This window comes from Pelmatolapia mariae, linkage group LG16_19, assembly GCF_036321145.2.
Source record: "Pelmatolapia mariae isolate MD_Pm_ZW linkage group LG16_19, Pm_UMD_F_2, whole genome shotgun sequence".
NCBI classification, from domain to species: domain Eukaryota; kingdom Metazoa; phylum Chordata; class Actinopteri; order Cichliformes; family Cichlidae; genus Pelmatolapia; species Pelmatolapia mariae.
This window is the reverse complement of record NC_086241.1, coordinates 48,392,799-48,406,424: the sequence shown is the minus strand read 5'-3', so window position 1 is coordinate 48,406,424 and position 13,626 is coordinate 48,392,799. Positions and strand designations below refer to the sequence as shown.

Here is a 13,626-nt window from a genome sequence, read left to right as displayed (position 1 = left end):
ATGCATGTCCTTGTTCCTTTGTTGTTCCTTTTCATGGATGGCTTGTAACTCTTCATGTCTCATCAGCAATTCTTCAAGTGAAGACTGCTCGTTTTTCCGAGATTGCTCCTGTCATTGCTTCTCCTGCATTTCAGTATTTGCGGACTGGACTTTGTTGTGCAGTTCTTGTAAATGGGTGTTTTTGGTCACCATTTCTTGGACTCTCCACTGCATATCTCCGCAATTTTTCTCCAGTTACTGTTCCTTTTCCTCCAGTTCAGTGTTTCATTGTAAAATACTCATAATTCTGTATTTTTCTTTTCAAAGTCTGGGAGGATTTGTCTTGGATCTTGCATAGCAGCTCTTGGGGTATAACCTCCAGCTCTTCTTTCTCTTTTAAAAGTTGTGTATTTCTTCCCAGAGCTTCATTAAACATCACTTGCAGGCCTTCATTTTTTTTCTCCATGTCTTGGTACTCGAGCTGCATTTCTCTGTTTTTCTCGCCCTGCTCTTCTTTTTCTTTCAACATTACTGTAATTTCTTGCATTTTTATCATTTCTGCACTTTTCTCCTCTTGCATTTGTTTCATCCTGTTCACCAGGTCTTGTTTTTCCTTGCAACAATTTTTAAATGCTCTTCTGAGGGCTTTAAATTCACTTAAGTGAGCAGTGCTGGGGTGATCCCTTTGGCTTGAGTGACGTTGTCTCTGAGACATCTTGGTACCTCAATACAGTGACGCTGTACAAGATCCAGATGTTTCCAAAGTCTTTTGTGGTCGATGCCAAACGTTTGATAGCTACGAACAAAGCTGTGAACAAACTGACGTGTTGCCTTTAAGTTTCTCTTGCTCGCTTATGAGTTATGAAGCTGTGTGATGTGCACAGCTTCATAACAAAGCTCCTTAACAAAGTACTATTTGTTAAGGACTTTTATTTATTTATCTATTTATTTTATTTTTATTTATGTAATCATTAGTTTATTTCATTATTTTATAATCCGCTTTCATTCAAATCTCTATAAAATCCTAGCACTTCATTAATGTACCAGTCACTTGAAGTATTCTTTATTTTTTTACTCTTTATTAATTAAGAGAGCAGTATCCGAATTACAGCCAGTAAAACTGGACTCTTCACCATTTAATGTTAGAACTGAAGAAGCGTCTCACATGAGAGGTGAAACATTTTCAAGAAACTTAAAGAAGTCCAGTCGCTTTTTCTTTCCAAGCTCCTTAGGTTACTGTGCCCTGCATGCTGAGAACCTACACAGACAGGTCCTGGTAAGGAATGCAGTGAAATAGCTGCAGGTGGGCTACCATGGACAATCTGGGTCATATTTTACAGATTTAGACAACATTTGTGTTCTGTCTAAAAAGCACACTGATAACATGTGCTGACACAAAGACTGATAACTTTGCCAAGTAACCTCAGTGTTCTGCCTCGTTGCACAATATTAATTGCACGTCTGTTTAAATGAAAGCAAGGATGAATGAATAAAAGTGCCCCTTTGCCTTTATAAACAGATCATTGCATTCCTTTCACATCATCATGCCCCACAAATGCCAAGTTTCCAACAGTGTCCTAAAAAAGAGGAGTGAGGGGCGGAGAGGATAACTTCACATAAAAGCCTGACTGATGGGAAATCTTTGCACTACACGAATCACAGATTTCTGGATTGCAGTGTCAGCCACCTACCATAGTGTTTTTCCTGAGATCATGTGACAAATAAGGGAGGGCAAGGTTGGGGGGGTTAAGCACTGAGAAAAGCACTTGGACCACACAAGGCTAGTTGGACACAAGTGTGTGAGTGAGTAAACGCTGCTGCCAGTGGCCTGAAATGAAGGTAAGAAAGTGTTGTTTTCATTCACCTGTCATTTATTTTAAAAGAGAAAGACTGGCACCGATTCCAGTGTTTCAGTGTTGGACTGTGTTGTGTTATGTATAAGACTTGTAAAAGTTTACTCTGCTTGGAACTGGAGTTTGTTTCGAATGAGAGCAACTCAAAAGAACGTACACTGCTAAAAATCTTGAATGTTACGGCACCTTCAATAAATAAAGAGGGATAAAGAGGCTTTATTATCATATATTATGCACATTCTGCTAACTCCAGTTAAAAATTTAAAGAGTGCACTAAAAACACAATGCAAACAAATAAAAACAGGATCTAGAGTAAAGCTAGCACTGCAACATGTGCTTTCTTTTTTCACAGAACTGAAAACTTCTAGTTTAACACCACACACTGTCCACATTTAAAAAAAAAAAAAAAAAAATGGCTTGTTTTTCTCCCTGCAGAGAGCATGCCATGAATATTAAGTATCAGTTACTACTAGATACTAGACAACATAAGATACTTTACATGGACGGATGACAGCAAAGAGGTTTAATTTCCCCAATAAGAATGGGACTTTGGTTGGATCCTCTTTGTGCACACCAAGCAAACCTACAAAGTTTTATCAGAATTCATTCAAAACTTCTTGAGCTATTGTGCTTACAGACATATTGTTGACCTTTAATTCTGAAATGTTAATGCCTTTAATATGTTTGCATTTCCTCTTCTTTCATGTGACAGGTGAAAGCCAAATCTCAGTAAAATCTCAGCGCTGGTGCAAGTGCTATGATGAACCTGACAGAAGTTCACGACGGGAGCCTTTTTAATGAAGGTAATAATGCATCTGACAATGTTACCCTGGCCATCCTGAACATGCAGGGACCAATAAACAAGACAGTCAATATACTGACTGTCCTCAACCTTTTTATCACCATGATATCCCTGGGCTGCACAATGGAGATTTTCAAAATTAAGGCCTATCTCTTCAAGCCAAAAGGAGTAGCCATTGCCCTACTGTCCCAGTTCTGCATCATGCCCATCACCGCTTTCAGTCTTGCCAAAATCCTGGAGATGGAGCCCATAAAGGCGGTGACCGTGCTTATCTGTGGGTGCTGTCCCGGGGGAACCTTATCAAACATTTTTTCTCTTGTTGTGAAAGGCGACATGAACCTCAGGTAAGCTGATGCTCCTGTTTGCAGTAATTGCACTGCTTTTAAAGTAAATAATGCAGTGAGATACTTTGCATATCAGTGCAATGATTTTCCTTCTTCACTTTATTGCCCTCCCAGCATTGTGATGACCACTTGCTCCAACATTGCAGCCCTGGGTCTGATGCCTTTGCTGCTGTATATCTTCTCTCAAGGCTTCACTGGATTGGAAAATGCCGTGCCGTATGCCGGCATCCTCACCGCTCTTGCTTTCACCCTGGTGCCTTGTGCTTTTGGCATCGCTATTAATCACTTCAAACCAAACGCTGCAGTGACGGTCAAAAAAGTGAGACTCCCACACTCAGACACATGCCATCGCGTGACTGGATTTAAGCAGGTTTCACAGCAGATGTTCAGATTTATAAGAGCAGTTGTTCTTATAAATTGCTAAAAAATCGCTTCCAGTTTCAGGACTTTGAAAATGACCCAAAAAAAAAAAAAAAAAGTCAGTTTATTATTTTCACCTGTGGTTTTACACTGTGGCATGAAATATCTTCCTTGGAAAAGGCCTGTTGGGAACAAAAGTTGTGTTTACCAGAACTGATTTATTGCACGGAGTTTGGGTAATTTGTGGCTTACGTTACCAGCAGAGTTTGTAAAACAAGAAGGCTTTAGTTTTTCACTCCTAATCAAAACCAGTTCTTGACTAATGTAATCTGTTTTCTCTTTTTCAACAGGTTGGTCTCAGTATTTTGATCATCTCCAGCATCATTATTTGCATCCTGTCCTTCTATATTGTCAGAAATGTAATATGGATGATCCTCATGCCCGATGCTCTTATTGCAGCTTCACTGATGCCCCTGATTGGCTTTACGCTGGGATACGTCATGTCTGTCTTATGCAGACTCAGTCCACAGTAAGTGAATACACACTAAGTGTTCTCCTTGACTCTAAAACAAGCAGGTCCAAGGTTGTGTTTATACTTCATGTTAAATCTAAACAGAGGCTCTCTGCAGTATATTCTGTTTCTCATACTGCACTGCTCTTGAACAATAGTCCGTGTTCTTGCACTGTTTATGCAAGAGGAAATAAGGCAGTTGATGTGTAAACCCTTACTGGAACTACTGCTGCGATGCAGTTTCAAAGAGAAAGCACAACTTTTTAAATATTTTCTTTCATGAATTGCCGTTGTAAGCAGGTTTTATTTTTGCAATTTAAAATAATATTTTTGGTGGGGAAATGGCACCACAAGTGTAAGCCTGCTACTGAACTGTAAGGTTCTCATGGTGTGTCGTCCTGCTGAAAGCAGCTGGCAAAAGATGGATACACAGTGGCCATAAATGGATGGACATGGCCAGCACCAATGCTTAGGAAGGCTGTGGCATTTAAATGATGCTCAGTTGACACCATGAGGCCCAAAGAGTGCCAAGAAAATATCACTCACACCATTACACCATCACTAGCAGTCTGAAACATTGATAAAAGGCAGGATGGATCCGTGCTTTCACGTTGTTTACACCAATTGTGATACTGCCATCCAACTGCCACAGCAGAAGTCAAGACTTATCAGACCAGGCGTCGCGTTACCAATCTTATATTGTTCAGTTCATGCACCTGTGCAAAATGTAGTCTCAGTGTCCTGTTCGTAGCAGGCAGGAGAGGCACCCGTTGTAGTTTTTTGTTGCTGTAGCCCATCTGCTTCAAGGTTCAATGTGTCGTGGGGCCGGAGGGTCACTGTTGTCTTCCTATCAGCTTGGAGCATCAACGAGGCATTTTACTGCCTGGATATTTTCTCTGTTAGACCATTCTCTGTAAACCCTGCAGATGGGTGTATTGAAACCAGTAGATCAGCAGTTTTAGACATACTCAGACCAGCCTAACTGGCACCAGCAACCACAGCACATTTAATGCTCAGCTTGATCTTCAGCAGGTTCTTATGACCATGTCTACATTCAATGTCATTTGCATTGAACATGCGTACCTAATAATATGGCCTCCATGTCCTATAGCACTGGTGGACTGTAAAGTATATTAATAAAAGTATGTTATGTTTCTATTCTACACACGCACACACATACATTACAATACATTTCCCAGATACACTACCTAATTTAACCTAATTAACCCCTTCTGTGAAAAGAGTGCTGCTTTCTAATGTGTCTTGAGTTTGTTTTAGAACTTAGATTTTATGCTATTTATTTATCCATAACTATTGTTACAATTCATTACTGCCTTTTTACTGCTATTTTTAAACGTATTCTTTTTAAACTGTATTGCTTATTGCACTGTAGAGGCTGGTGAGAAACAGTATTTCGTTTCAGGCTGGGTAACACCATACGAAATGACAATAAACTTGTTGAGTCTTCTTGAGTCTATTCAAAATAAAAATGTGTATAGATGCAAAAAATTACTCTGTTTAGGAAATATTTAATTATATTTTTAGAAATCTTTAACTACCCAACAGCACATAGATAAATTAACGTTAGCTTCACCTCATCTAAACATATCAGTAAAAAACTACTTCACACATGGATGCAACTGCAAAAACCAATCATAACCACATTTTTTACACTTTGCCAAAACTACTTGTGTTCTAATTACTAACCAATTTCTGCCCAGATTTGTGTTCACTCGCATAAATAATAAACATATAAACAATTTGCATATGAATGAGATGTTCAGTTCAGTATATATTTTTACAGCAGAGGAGGATTCAGCTCTCAAATTCAAAATATGTAGTCTCAAAATAATAAATAATAAAGAAAACTGCTTCACCTATTTTTAGATGCAGCAGGACCATCTCCATGGAGACTGGATGTCAAAACATCCAGCTGTGCGTTGCAATCCTAAAGGTGGCCTTTCCTCTTGAGGTTATTGGGCCCATGTTTCTCTTCCCTCTGTTATACATCACATTCCAGTGTGCTGAGGTCTTTCTCTTCGCTCTGGGCTTCAGATGTTATCAAAGAGTCAAGCCACCAGCTAAGGGTAAGTGTGACAGCTGCCTGCATGTTTTTCTGCAGCAAAGCTCCAAGGGGTCAGAGCAGATGCACTCACTCCACACACTGTGATGTTCTGATCTGTTGAAAATGAGGTCAAACTAAATATTGTGTTACCCCTTTAATACACAGATACAGAAAAAGAGGAAGACCAGATTGTTGATCCTCAAGACAAAGAGGTGACGCGACTATGAGAGCATCACTGATGATATCCCAGCGTTGGCGAAGGGTACAAGGAACCGATTCGTACATAGAGAATAAAGCCACCTAGTGCCCTTACTTTATAAATATCTGCCTGTTCAAAGATCAAGGCTGTGACACTGAAGGACTGTGGAAGGATTTGCAACCGTCCCAAATGTGTGTGTGTGTGTGTGTGTGTGTGGGGGGGGGGGGGGGGGGGGGGGGGGGGGGGGGGAGGGGGTATCTCTTCATAACGATTATTAAAGTGTCATCTGCTTTTTTCACTCAGATGTATCTCAGATGCGACAATGAAAAAAACTGTCCAACAGCCAACTGTAACACCTCAAATTATATTTAATTAAAATGACTGTAGGATATATACAGAGGAAACTTAAATCTTTTGGTTTTTACATATATTAAAATACCATTTTCACACAAAAAAAAAAATCCATTCATCAATCCCAAGGTAAACTCAATGGACCATCAAACAAAGTGAACACTTAACATTACACTATCTGTACACTTATTTTTTTGTGTTGGATCTTCCCAACCACATTTACAGTGTCACATATAACGTGCCTGCAGTAGAATTCAAAGTGAAGCTGCAAAGTGAAAATACCTACTTTTTAAGGTTTCCATGAGCTGTAGAGGAAAAAAAACAACAACAAAAAAGCAAAGAGAAGCCATGGCTGATCAACAGCATTTTGGGCACAAATAAATTAAATACACCTTTTAACTTCCCATTTAGAACCAAAACAGGAATTCCCAAGCAGCCTGAATAAATTAATAACAAAATATTTACCTGTGTACAAGTAATGTGTCCGGCAAAGCCACATATAATGTCACTAAGCAGTGGAGGCATTTTACTGACATTCATTTTTAAAATTTCACAAATTATAGATACCTGTGCATAGAAGTGGAAAGCTAAGGCATTGGGGGGAAGGGGTATGAGTATTAAGAGGAGAATATATTTGGAGGAATGAAGTATGTTGAATGTACACCCTGAATTCAGCAGTGTGAACTCTTGGGGAAGGAGGGGGGACAAAGAATTTTATAATATACAATGAGACTCGAAAAATGTAAGTTATGATTAATCAGAAAATCTTTCAAGACAATGCTGTGAGCTTACATAACATGGACAGCAATTTATTTGACTGGCCTTTATGTATCATTGGGACTATGTTTCATGAATGGTGTGACGAGTGGTTAAAGAAAAGAAACGGCAAATAAGACACAAATTACTTTATAGCTCCTAAGATGAGTTTGCGGCTTTGCCCAGTCAACTGAAATACAATAGACATTTTACCCCAACAGAACTGAATATAAACTTCCTCAGAAGTGCCTGCTCCTTTCTGCTTTGTTCAACATTTTCAAACTGAGTTTTAGATATTAGACATACATAGTGCGTGAAATGTCATGAAACTGTAAGCATGTATGTACATGTGAATCCTTTCTCTCTTATCCTTTGGGATGGCCAGATGAACTCTTCTGAGTGACCCACAGCTTCCCTCGGGGCCTCTGTAGTTGAGTTTATCTATGTTGACAGCTGTGGTGAGAAACTCCTGCTCATCATTACAGGTTAGTCGCAAAGCTGGTTGTTTTGGGTAAGTCCAAAGGCTGCAGCATGTTTCAAGCCTCCTTCAGCAATGGAATATCTGTGAAGGAAAGAAAAAAAGTTTGATTATTACAAAATTTAAGAAGTGTTTTAAATAAATAGAAAGACATCAAAATAAATTTAGTTTCACCATCAGAGTAATCCATCTCAGAGTCCAGAGACAGGCTATGGTGGTCGCTTCCTCCAGACGACCTTCTTTGTGATGAAGAGGTGCCTGCTGCAGCACCTGCGTGCTCCAAAGCCCAGGTAGAGGAAGAAGGAGATGAAGAGGATGAAGATGGTGGGACGGGATGGACCACAGCCATCTCAGACTGCTGCTGCTGCTTGAGGGAAGAAGGCCTAGAGGGGCCAGCCTCTGGCGCTGTAGCATGCTGACCCTCCGACAGCACTATCTGAACTCGAGATTCTGAACTGAGAGCAGAAGCTCCACTGCTGCTCACGGCTTCCTCATATGAAGGTAGAGTCACCTGTACTCCCTCCACCATGATTGACACAGGCTGTCCTGACACGCCCTGATCGCGTCTAGGTATAGAGGACAAGAACACAGTTACATTTTAGTCTAGTTTCCATACTCTGCACCCTTTGTTCGTGGTCAAATTCAGGGGAATTTTTGGGCAGACTTACCGATGGAGAGACTTAAGTTTAGGCTGAAGAAGCACAAACAGCACCACCAGAAGCAGGATAAAAGCCACCGAACAAGCTGTGGATGCCACTATGGATAAAGTTGGCATCCCCAGTGGCAAAGTCGGACTGTGGTCTGTGGGACAGACAAGCAGTTATATGGTTATCTGTGCAGATTTTTTAAATTATTAGCTGAAATCCATTTTCTTATCTTCACCTTGCTTCATGATGCAGCTTAGCTTCATTTGGCTGTCCCACTCCCCATACTGACAGGTAAGATATTTATAGTCTCCCTTGAGAATGTATCCTTCATTGCAGAAATACTCAATCACAGTGCCATGAGAAAGTCTTTGGCATGGGAAGGGGTGGCAGGTGAAGCCTCCGTTCTCTGGCTGATATGGAGGCTGGCATACTGTTAAGGGTAGAAATAATAAATGAGTGATAGGATTACAGAACAGCAAAATCAAACGGAATTCTGAAAAAACTATTATATTGAGATAAAATGGGCAAACCATCACTATAAACACTGAAAAGAGTTAAGACCTAGCAGGTTAGAGAAACTTTATTCCCATTATTCATAAATGGCTTGTTGTTGAAGGTGGCGAACAAATGATCTTGACAACAATTCTTATCTTACACCTAGCATTAACATGTCACTAGTGTTGTATGTAACAAGAAAATTACCATCACTGTGTATGCAGCGAGGAGACTCAGAGGACCAGTGTCCCAGTGTGGTGCAGGTGACAGTTCTGGGTCCATCCAGGAGGTAACCTGGATTGCAGGTGTACTGTAGTACTGTGCCAACTGGGAAGAAGCTCCTACTGGTGTCTGTCAGATTGGCTGAGCCATGCTGCACCATCGAGGGTCTTCTACAACCTTAAAAAGGAGACGATAAGGAAAATATAGTTGATAGCTGTAAACAGCTCAACTCCAGCTATAACTACAGGCTTTGTTCAGAAAACATTTTCTAAGCTATAAAAATAGACGAAAGAATAAAATAGTTATAACAGATAAGAAAAGCCCTTTGATACAGTATGAATTGATGTATCAGCGAATCCCATTTTACCTTGCTCAACGAGGCAGCTGACTGGCATTACAGTGTCCCATTTCCCATACTGACAAGTGATGAATTTATATTCTCCCTTCAGAATATAGCCGTCATCACAGAAATACTCAATCACAGTGCCATGAGAAAATCTTTTGCATGGAGAGGGGTGGCACGTGTAGCTACCATTTTTTGGCTGATATGGAGGCTGGCATACTGTCCGTGAAAAAGAAAGAAATACAATGAATGTAAAGAAACAGTAAGATGTGCTATGTCTCATCTTATTTTATCTGGAATAATAAAAAACTTAATTCATTTTCATTTAAGGATACAATGCACCTAAGAATTAGGCAAATTAAGAATTGATAGGAGGTTTGTCTTTACCATCACTGCGTATGCAGCGAGGAGGTTCAGAGGACCAGTCTCCCAGTTTGGTGCAGGTGAGGCTGGTGGGTCCAGCTGGCAGGTAACCAGGATCACAGCCATAATGTAGTACTGTGCCCACAGGGAACAAGCTCCTGTTGCTGTCTGTCAGATTAGCTGAGCCATGCTGCACCATGGAAGGTCTTATACACCCTAAAGAAGGTGGTGGTGGCAGGGGTAATTTATGTTATTCATTACATTTTTATTATTAAATACAAACACAAAATGCTTTACAAGAAATTGTAACAGATCAAGAGAAAGTAATTATATTTTAAATTGAAAAAATGATTTTTTTTAAATTGCAGGGCAAAATGTGCATATGATAACCAGAACATCTCCACAAATCCAAATCTCCCTGGCATTAATTTGCTGCATGCTCATGTTTAGGCAATGTGTTAAACTTTGAACAGATGGGATAAATCTAAGGACTGACGAACCTTGGCTTACACAGCTGATTTCCATGGGGCCGTCCCATTCTCCATCTTGACATGTCAGGTAGTTATAATCTCCGCTGAGCATGAAGCCCTCATTACAGAAGAACTCAATCACAGTGCCATGGGCAAACAGTCGACAAGGGGATGGGTGGCAGGTGTAGCCCCCGTTATCCGGTTTAGAGAGGGGGAGGCATGCTAATGAGAGGAGAAAAAAAGGAGAACAAAACAACTAATCTTTAAAAGTACTTATGTAAAAAATCTGGCTAAAAAAATATTGGACAGCAAAGTGCAACATAATTAAAACTTGAAAAGAACTGATGGTTTTTAAAAAAGGGTTTAAATCATGAGATAAAGATGTTAGGTAAACTGTTCAAAACACATTAGCTACTCACTATTTTACAGATCATAAAGAAAGACAACAGTGGAGAGAATATCTTACCACCACTGCGTATACAGCGTGGAGGTTCAGAGGACCATCGTCCCACTGCGGTGCAGGTGAGGATGTTGGGTCCATCTGGAAGGTACCCGGGGTCACAGCTGTACTGCAATACTGTGCCCACAGGGAATGAGCCCCTGTTGGTTTCTGTGAGATTTACCCAGCTGTTCTGAACCATGTACGGCCTCACGCATCCTGGGAAGAGAGGAAGAACACAGTGGAATTTCTTTAAAACTGCTTCAGAAACAAGGCAACAAAGAGTTTAGATTGATATTTCAGCTAATCTCAAATCTAAAAGTAAACTGCTAAACTACTGTATGAGGCAAGACCGCTTCCAGACACACTTTTTTCACGCCTTTTTGCAGTCTGACAAATCTGATTCAAGCTGATCACATGAAAACTATTTTCTCGGGATTAACAAAAGAAACAGCTGGACATATTACAAAAGAGGGAGCCAAATGTTACAAAACAAACTGAATTAGTCCTGTATGACTCACTGGTAATCCTGAACACTATTAAAAAGTACCTCTTAATGATAAAGACTTTTTAACAAATATGTTTTTATACATTCACTTTACCCCACAGAATAAAAACATTAAACTGTACCAAAACCAATATCCTAAAAATCTTATTGCTAGAGTAGGACCTTATAAATGTAGAGCAGAAAGGCTTTTGTTCCAAGAGACTGACTAATCTCAGCTTTCCAGAAAATGAACGTGTCATGACAATCACCCTACTATAGAAAATACCACAATACTGTGTGTAAATAGAAGATTTTGGTGCAAGAGAGGCAAATTAGGAAAGGTCAGTGGATCACCAAAATCAGTTTAAGCTTTTCAAGACATTCACAATTTAATTAACATATTTATTAATTAACAATTATCAATCTATGATATATGATAACATCAGTCTATATGATCCATTTTTATTTATAAACCTCACAATGAAACTGAAAGGTATAGAGACATCATGGCTGCCTTTTAATTAGCCATGTACGTGCAGACGTTAGAGGTAATTAATTGATTGCATCCCTGGTGTTTTCCAGGTGAAACTTGTGGCGATCCTCTTCAGTGTTGATACATATGAAACCAAATTATTATTTTATTTATTGCCATCATGGTTTGATAACACTTTCATCTGAGGTATAATTGATTTTGGCCTTTGTTTGTCACATTTTTGACACAGCTTTGTATCTTTTCCCTCCCGGTCTCAGACATGGCTGAACGATAGCCATAGCCTCTTTGATTTAAGAAGCGTATACAGAGCCTTTTTAATGTTTCCAATGCAAATTCTTCAAATTGCCTAACAACTCAAGAGTTGAACTAGAAATTTAAGTATAATAATTATTTAGTTGAGCTATAAAGTTAATAGGTATGCTACACAGAGCTGCTTTATTAGGGCTACAACATAATACATCTGATGACATCTACTGTGTAGTAGATGGAGTAGGGCTACTGACTTCTAATATTCACCCATTCAATCTGTGTCATGAAAAAGCTAATTTAATAAGTCTATTGCGAGAAAAAGATGTGAACATAATAAATTCTGTCCCATACCTGACCCCTGCCCAGTGGACACTACAGTCAGAAACAGCAGCAACAGGAAGGACCGTTTAGTGTTTGAGGTGTGGGCCCAAAAGGCTTTTGATATTGACTCTATCATTCCATTGCACATCTTCCCCTTCAGAGTCAACTCAACCTGGCAGAATCAGAAAATAACATTATTACAAAACTGTCGATACACAATGCTTTAAAGGTTATCCTCCACAGCCTCTATATACTGACACCTGCTTGGTGCAGGTACACTGCAGAGCTTGGGCAGCTGCCAGCGAAATGGGTGTGATTATGGGGAAGTGCTACAATGACAGCACTGTAAAGATATTGGTATTAGCATCTGGCAGAAGAGCATTAAACAGAGAGCAAAACCAAACACTCGCTTTCATGCGTTAACTATACACTATTTAAGAAGCAATTGCTTCATCTAAATACATACGACAGATAAAATATAACTACGGTGGTTCCGTCTCAGCGATTACACACCCATTTTCACTGTTTCGTTTTTAGCATTCGCAGCTCCCTTTAATAACGTTACAGGACACAAGGCCCGGACAAAAGATGTCATTTTTACACAAATAGTATAAAATGTTGATAAGTGGCTACCACTTGTGCTATAGCCAATGAAAATTTATTATCCGACAAAGTATATCATCTGATTTCATTGTTACTGTAGTTCAACATTTACCGTTTTAGCTTGCTAATGCTAAATAGACAGAAACTGCTCACTATTAAACGTTACTCACCACTAAAACACGGCCTCGAAACCTCCAACGTCGCACCCTCACAGAGCAGACATGAATAAGCAATATTCCAGCTACGCCGAAAGAATTTAATTCTACAGCAGTAACAACAAAATATATGATTTAACGCGCCGAGCGTTACCGCCCCAGCTAAGCGCCAGCTAGCTCCAAGCTTGACCCGCTACGCTAGCTAGCCGCATTGATTGAAGCGTCAGCTGAGCCGCCTAGATTTCGTTTAGTAGCCATAGTAACAAATGTCCATAGCTACCCCATCAGAGGTGATTGCGTCCTTAGTTACCAAACATTTAGCGGAAAAGTCTTTGACTGTAGTTAGTTATTTAATGGTTACAAATACACCCTTGTAACTTTAGCATTGAAGCGCTGCTAAAAAACACACATTATGGAAATCACCAGAGGCACTCTAGATGACATTTCCCGACCTGCGTCGAGCGAGCAAACAGCTAGCCGCGTGTCCAGCGTATCATTACCTCAAAGTGACAGAATTTGTCCTACAGCTCCATTTTCCCTTGTTGTTTTGCCCAGCGATGCTCCTGATGCTCAGGTAATTAACTAAACACGACATATTAGCATTACATATGTCATTGGTGTGCATTTAGACTACAATTTCC

General features: G+C 39.9%; 3 protein-coding genes across 8 annotated transcripts in view; 2 read left to right on the top strand and 1 right to left on the bottom strand.

Annotated features, from left to right (window-relative positions):
• Nucleotides 1-1,645: 1,645 nt before the first annotated feature.
• On the top strand, nucleotides 1,646-6,323 carry LOC134645578 (hepatic sodium/bile acid cotransporter-like). 2 transcript variants are annotated; one of them, XM_063499071.1, is made up of 7 exons: nucleotides 1,804-1,818; nucleotides 2,545-2,635; nucleotides 2,764-2,978; nucleotides 3,093-3,297; nucleotides 3,689-3,867; nucleotides 5,737-5,936; nucleotides 6,080-6,323. In XM_063499071.1, the coding sequence occupies exons 2-7, from the start codon at nucleotides 2,630-2,632 to the stop codon at nucleotides 6,139-6,141; spliced, it is 867 nt and encodes a 288-aa protein (XP_063355141.1). In that variant the 5' UTR covers nucleotides 1,804-1,818; nucleotides 2,545-2,629; the 3' UTR covers nucleotides 6,142-6,323. The 2 variants fall into 2 exon arrangements, with proteins under 2 accessions (XP_063355140.1, XP_063355141.1); XM_063499070.1 differs by having other exon boundaries at nucleotides 1,646-1,818; nucleotides 2,545-2,978.
• Nucleotides 6,324-6,452: 129 nt separating this feature from the next.
• Nucleotides 6,453-13,610, bottom strand: LOC134646249 (sushi domain-containing protein 4-like). 2 transcript variants are annotated; one of them, XM_063500071.1, is made up of 11 exons: nucleotides 13,486-13,610; nucleotides 12,258-12,399; nucleotides 10,705-10,896; nucleotides 10,269-10,460; nucleotides 9,793-9,984; nucleotides 9,430-9,624; nucleotides 9,048-9,239; nucleotides 8,581-8,775; nucleotides 8,367-8,499; nucleotides 7,873-8,264; nucleotides 6,453-7,782 (listed from the first exon to the last, which is right to left on the bottom strand). In XM_063500071.1, exons 2-11 carry the CDS (start codon nucleotides 12,373-12,375, stop codon nucleotides 7,757-7,759), a joined length of 1,827 nt encoding a protein of 608 aa, XP_063356141.1. In that variant the 5' UTR covers nucleotides 12,376-12,399; nucleotides 13,486-13,610; the 3' UTR covers nucleotides 6,453-7,756. The 2 variants fall into 2 exon arrangements, with proteins under 2 accessions (XP_063356141.1, XP_063356140.1); XM_063500070.1 differs by lacking the exon at nucleotides 13,486-13,610 and adding an exon at nucleotides 13,001-13,165.
• Nucleotides 13,335-13,626, top strand: part of fsip1 (fibrous sheath interacting protein 1) — a 29,176-nt gene continuing 28,884 nt past the window's right edge. For 3 of the 4 annotated variants that reach the window (XM_063500074.1, XM_063500075.1, XM_063500073.1), the window contains exon 1: nucleotides 13,335-13,559. In XM_063500074.1, the coding sequence (XP_063356144.1) occupies nucleotides 13,398-13,559 (162 nt within the window). In that variant the 5' untranslated portion in view covers nucleotides 13,335-13,397. The remainder of the gene's footprint in view (nucleotides 13,560-13,626) is intronic. The other variant, XM_063500076.1, reaches the window with a different exon arrangement.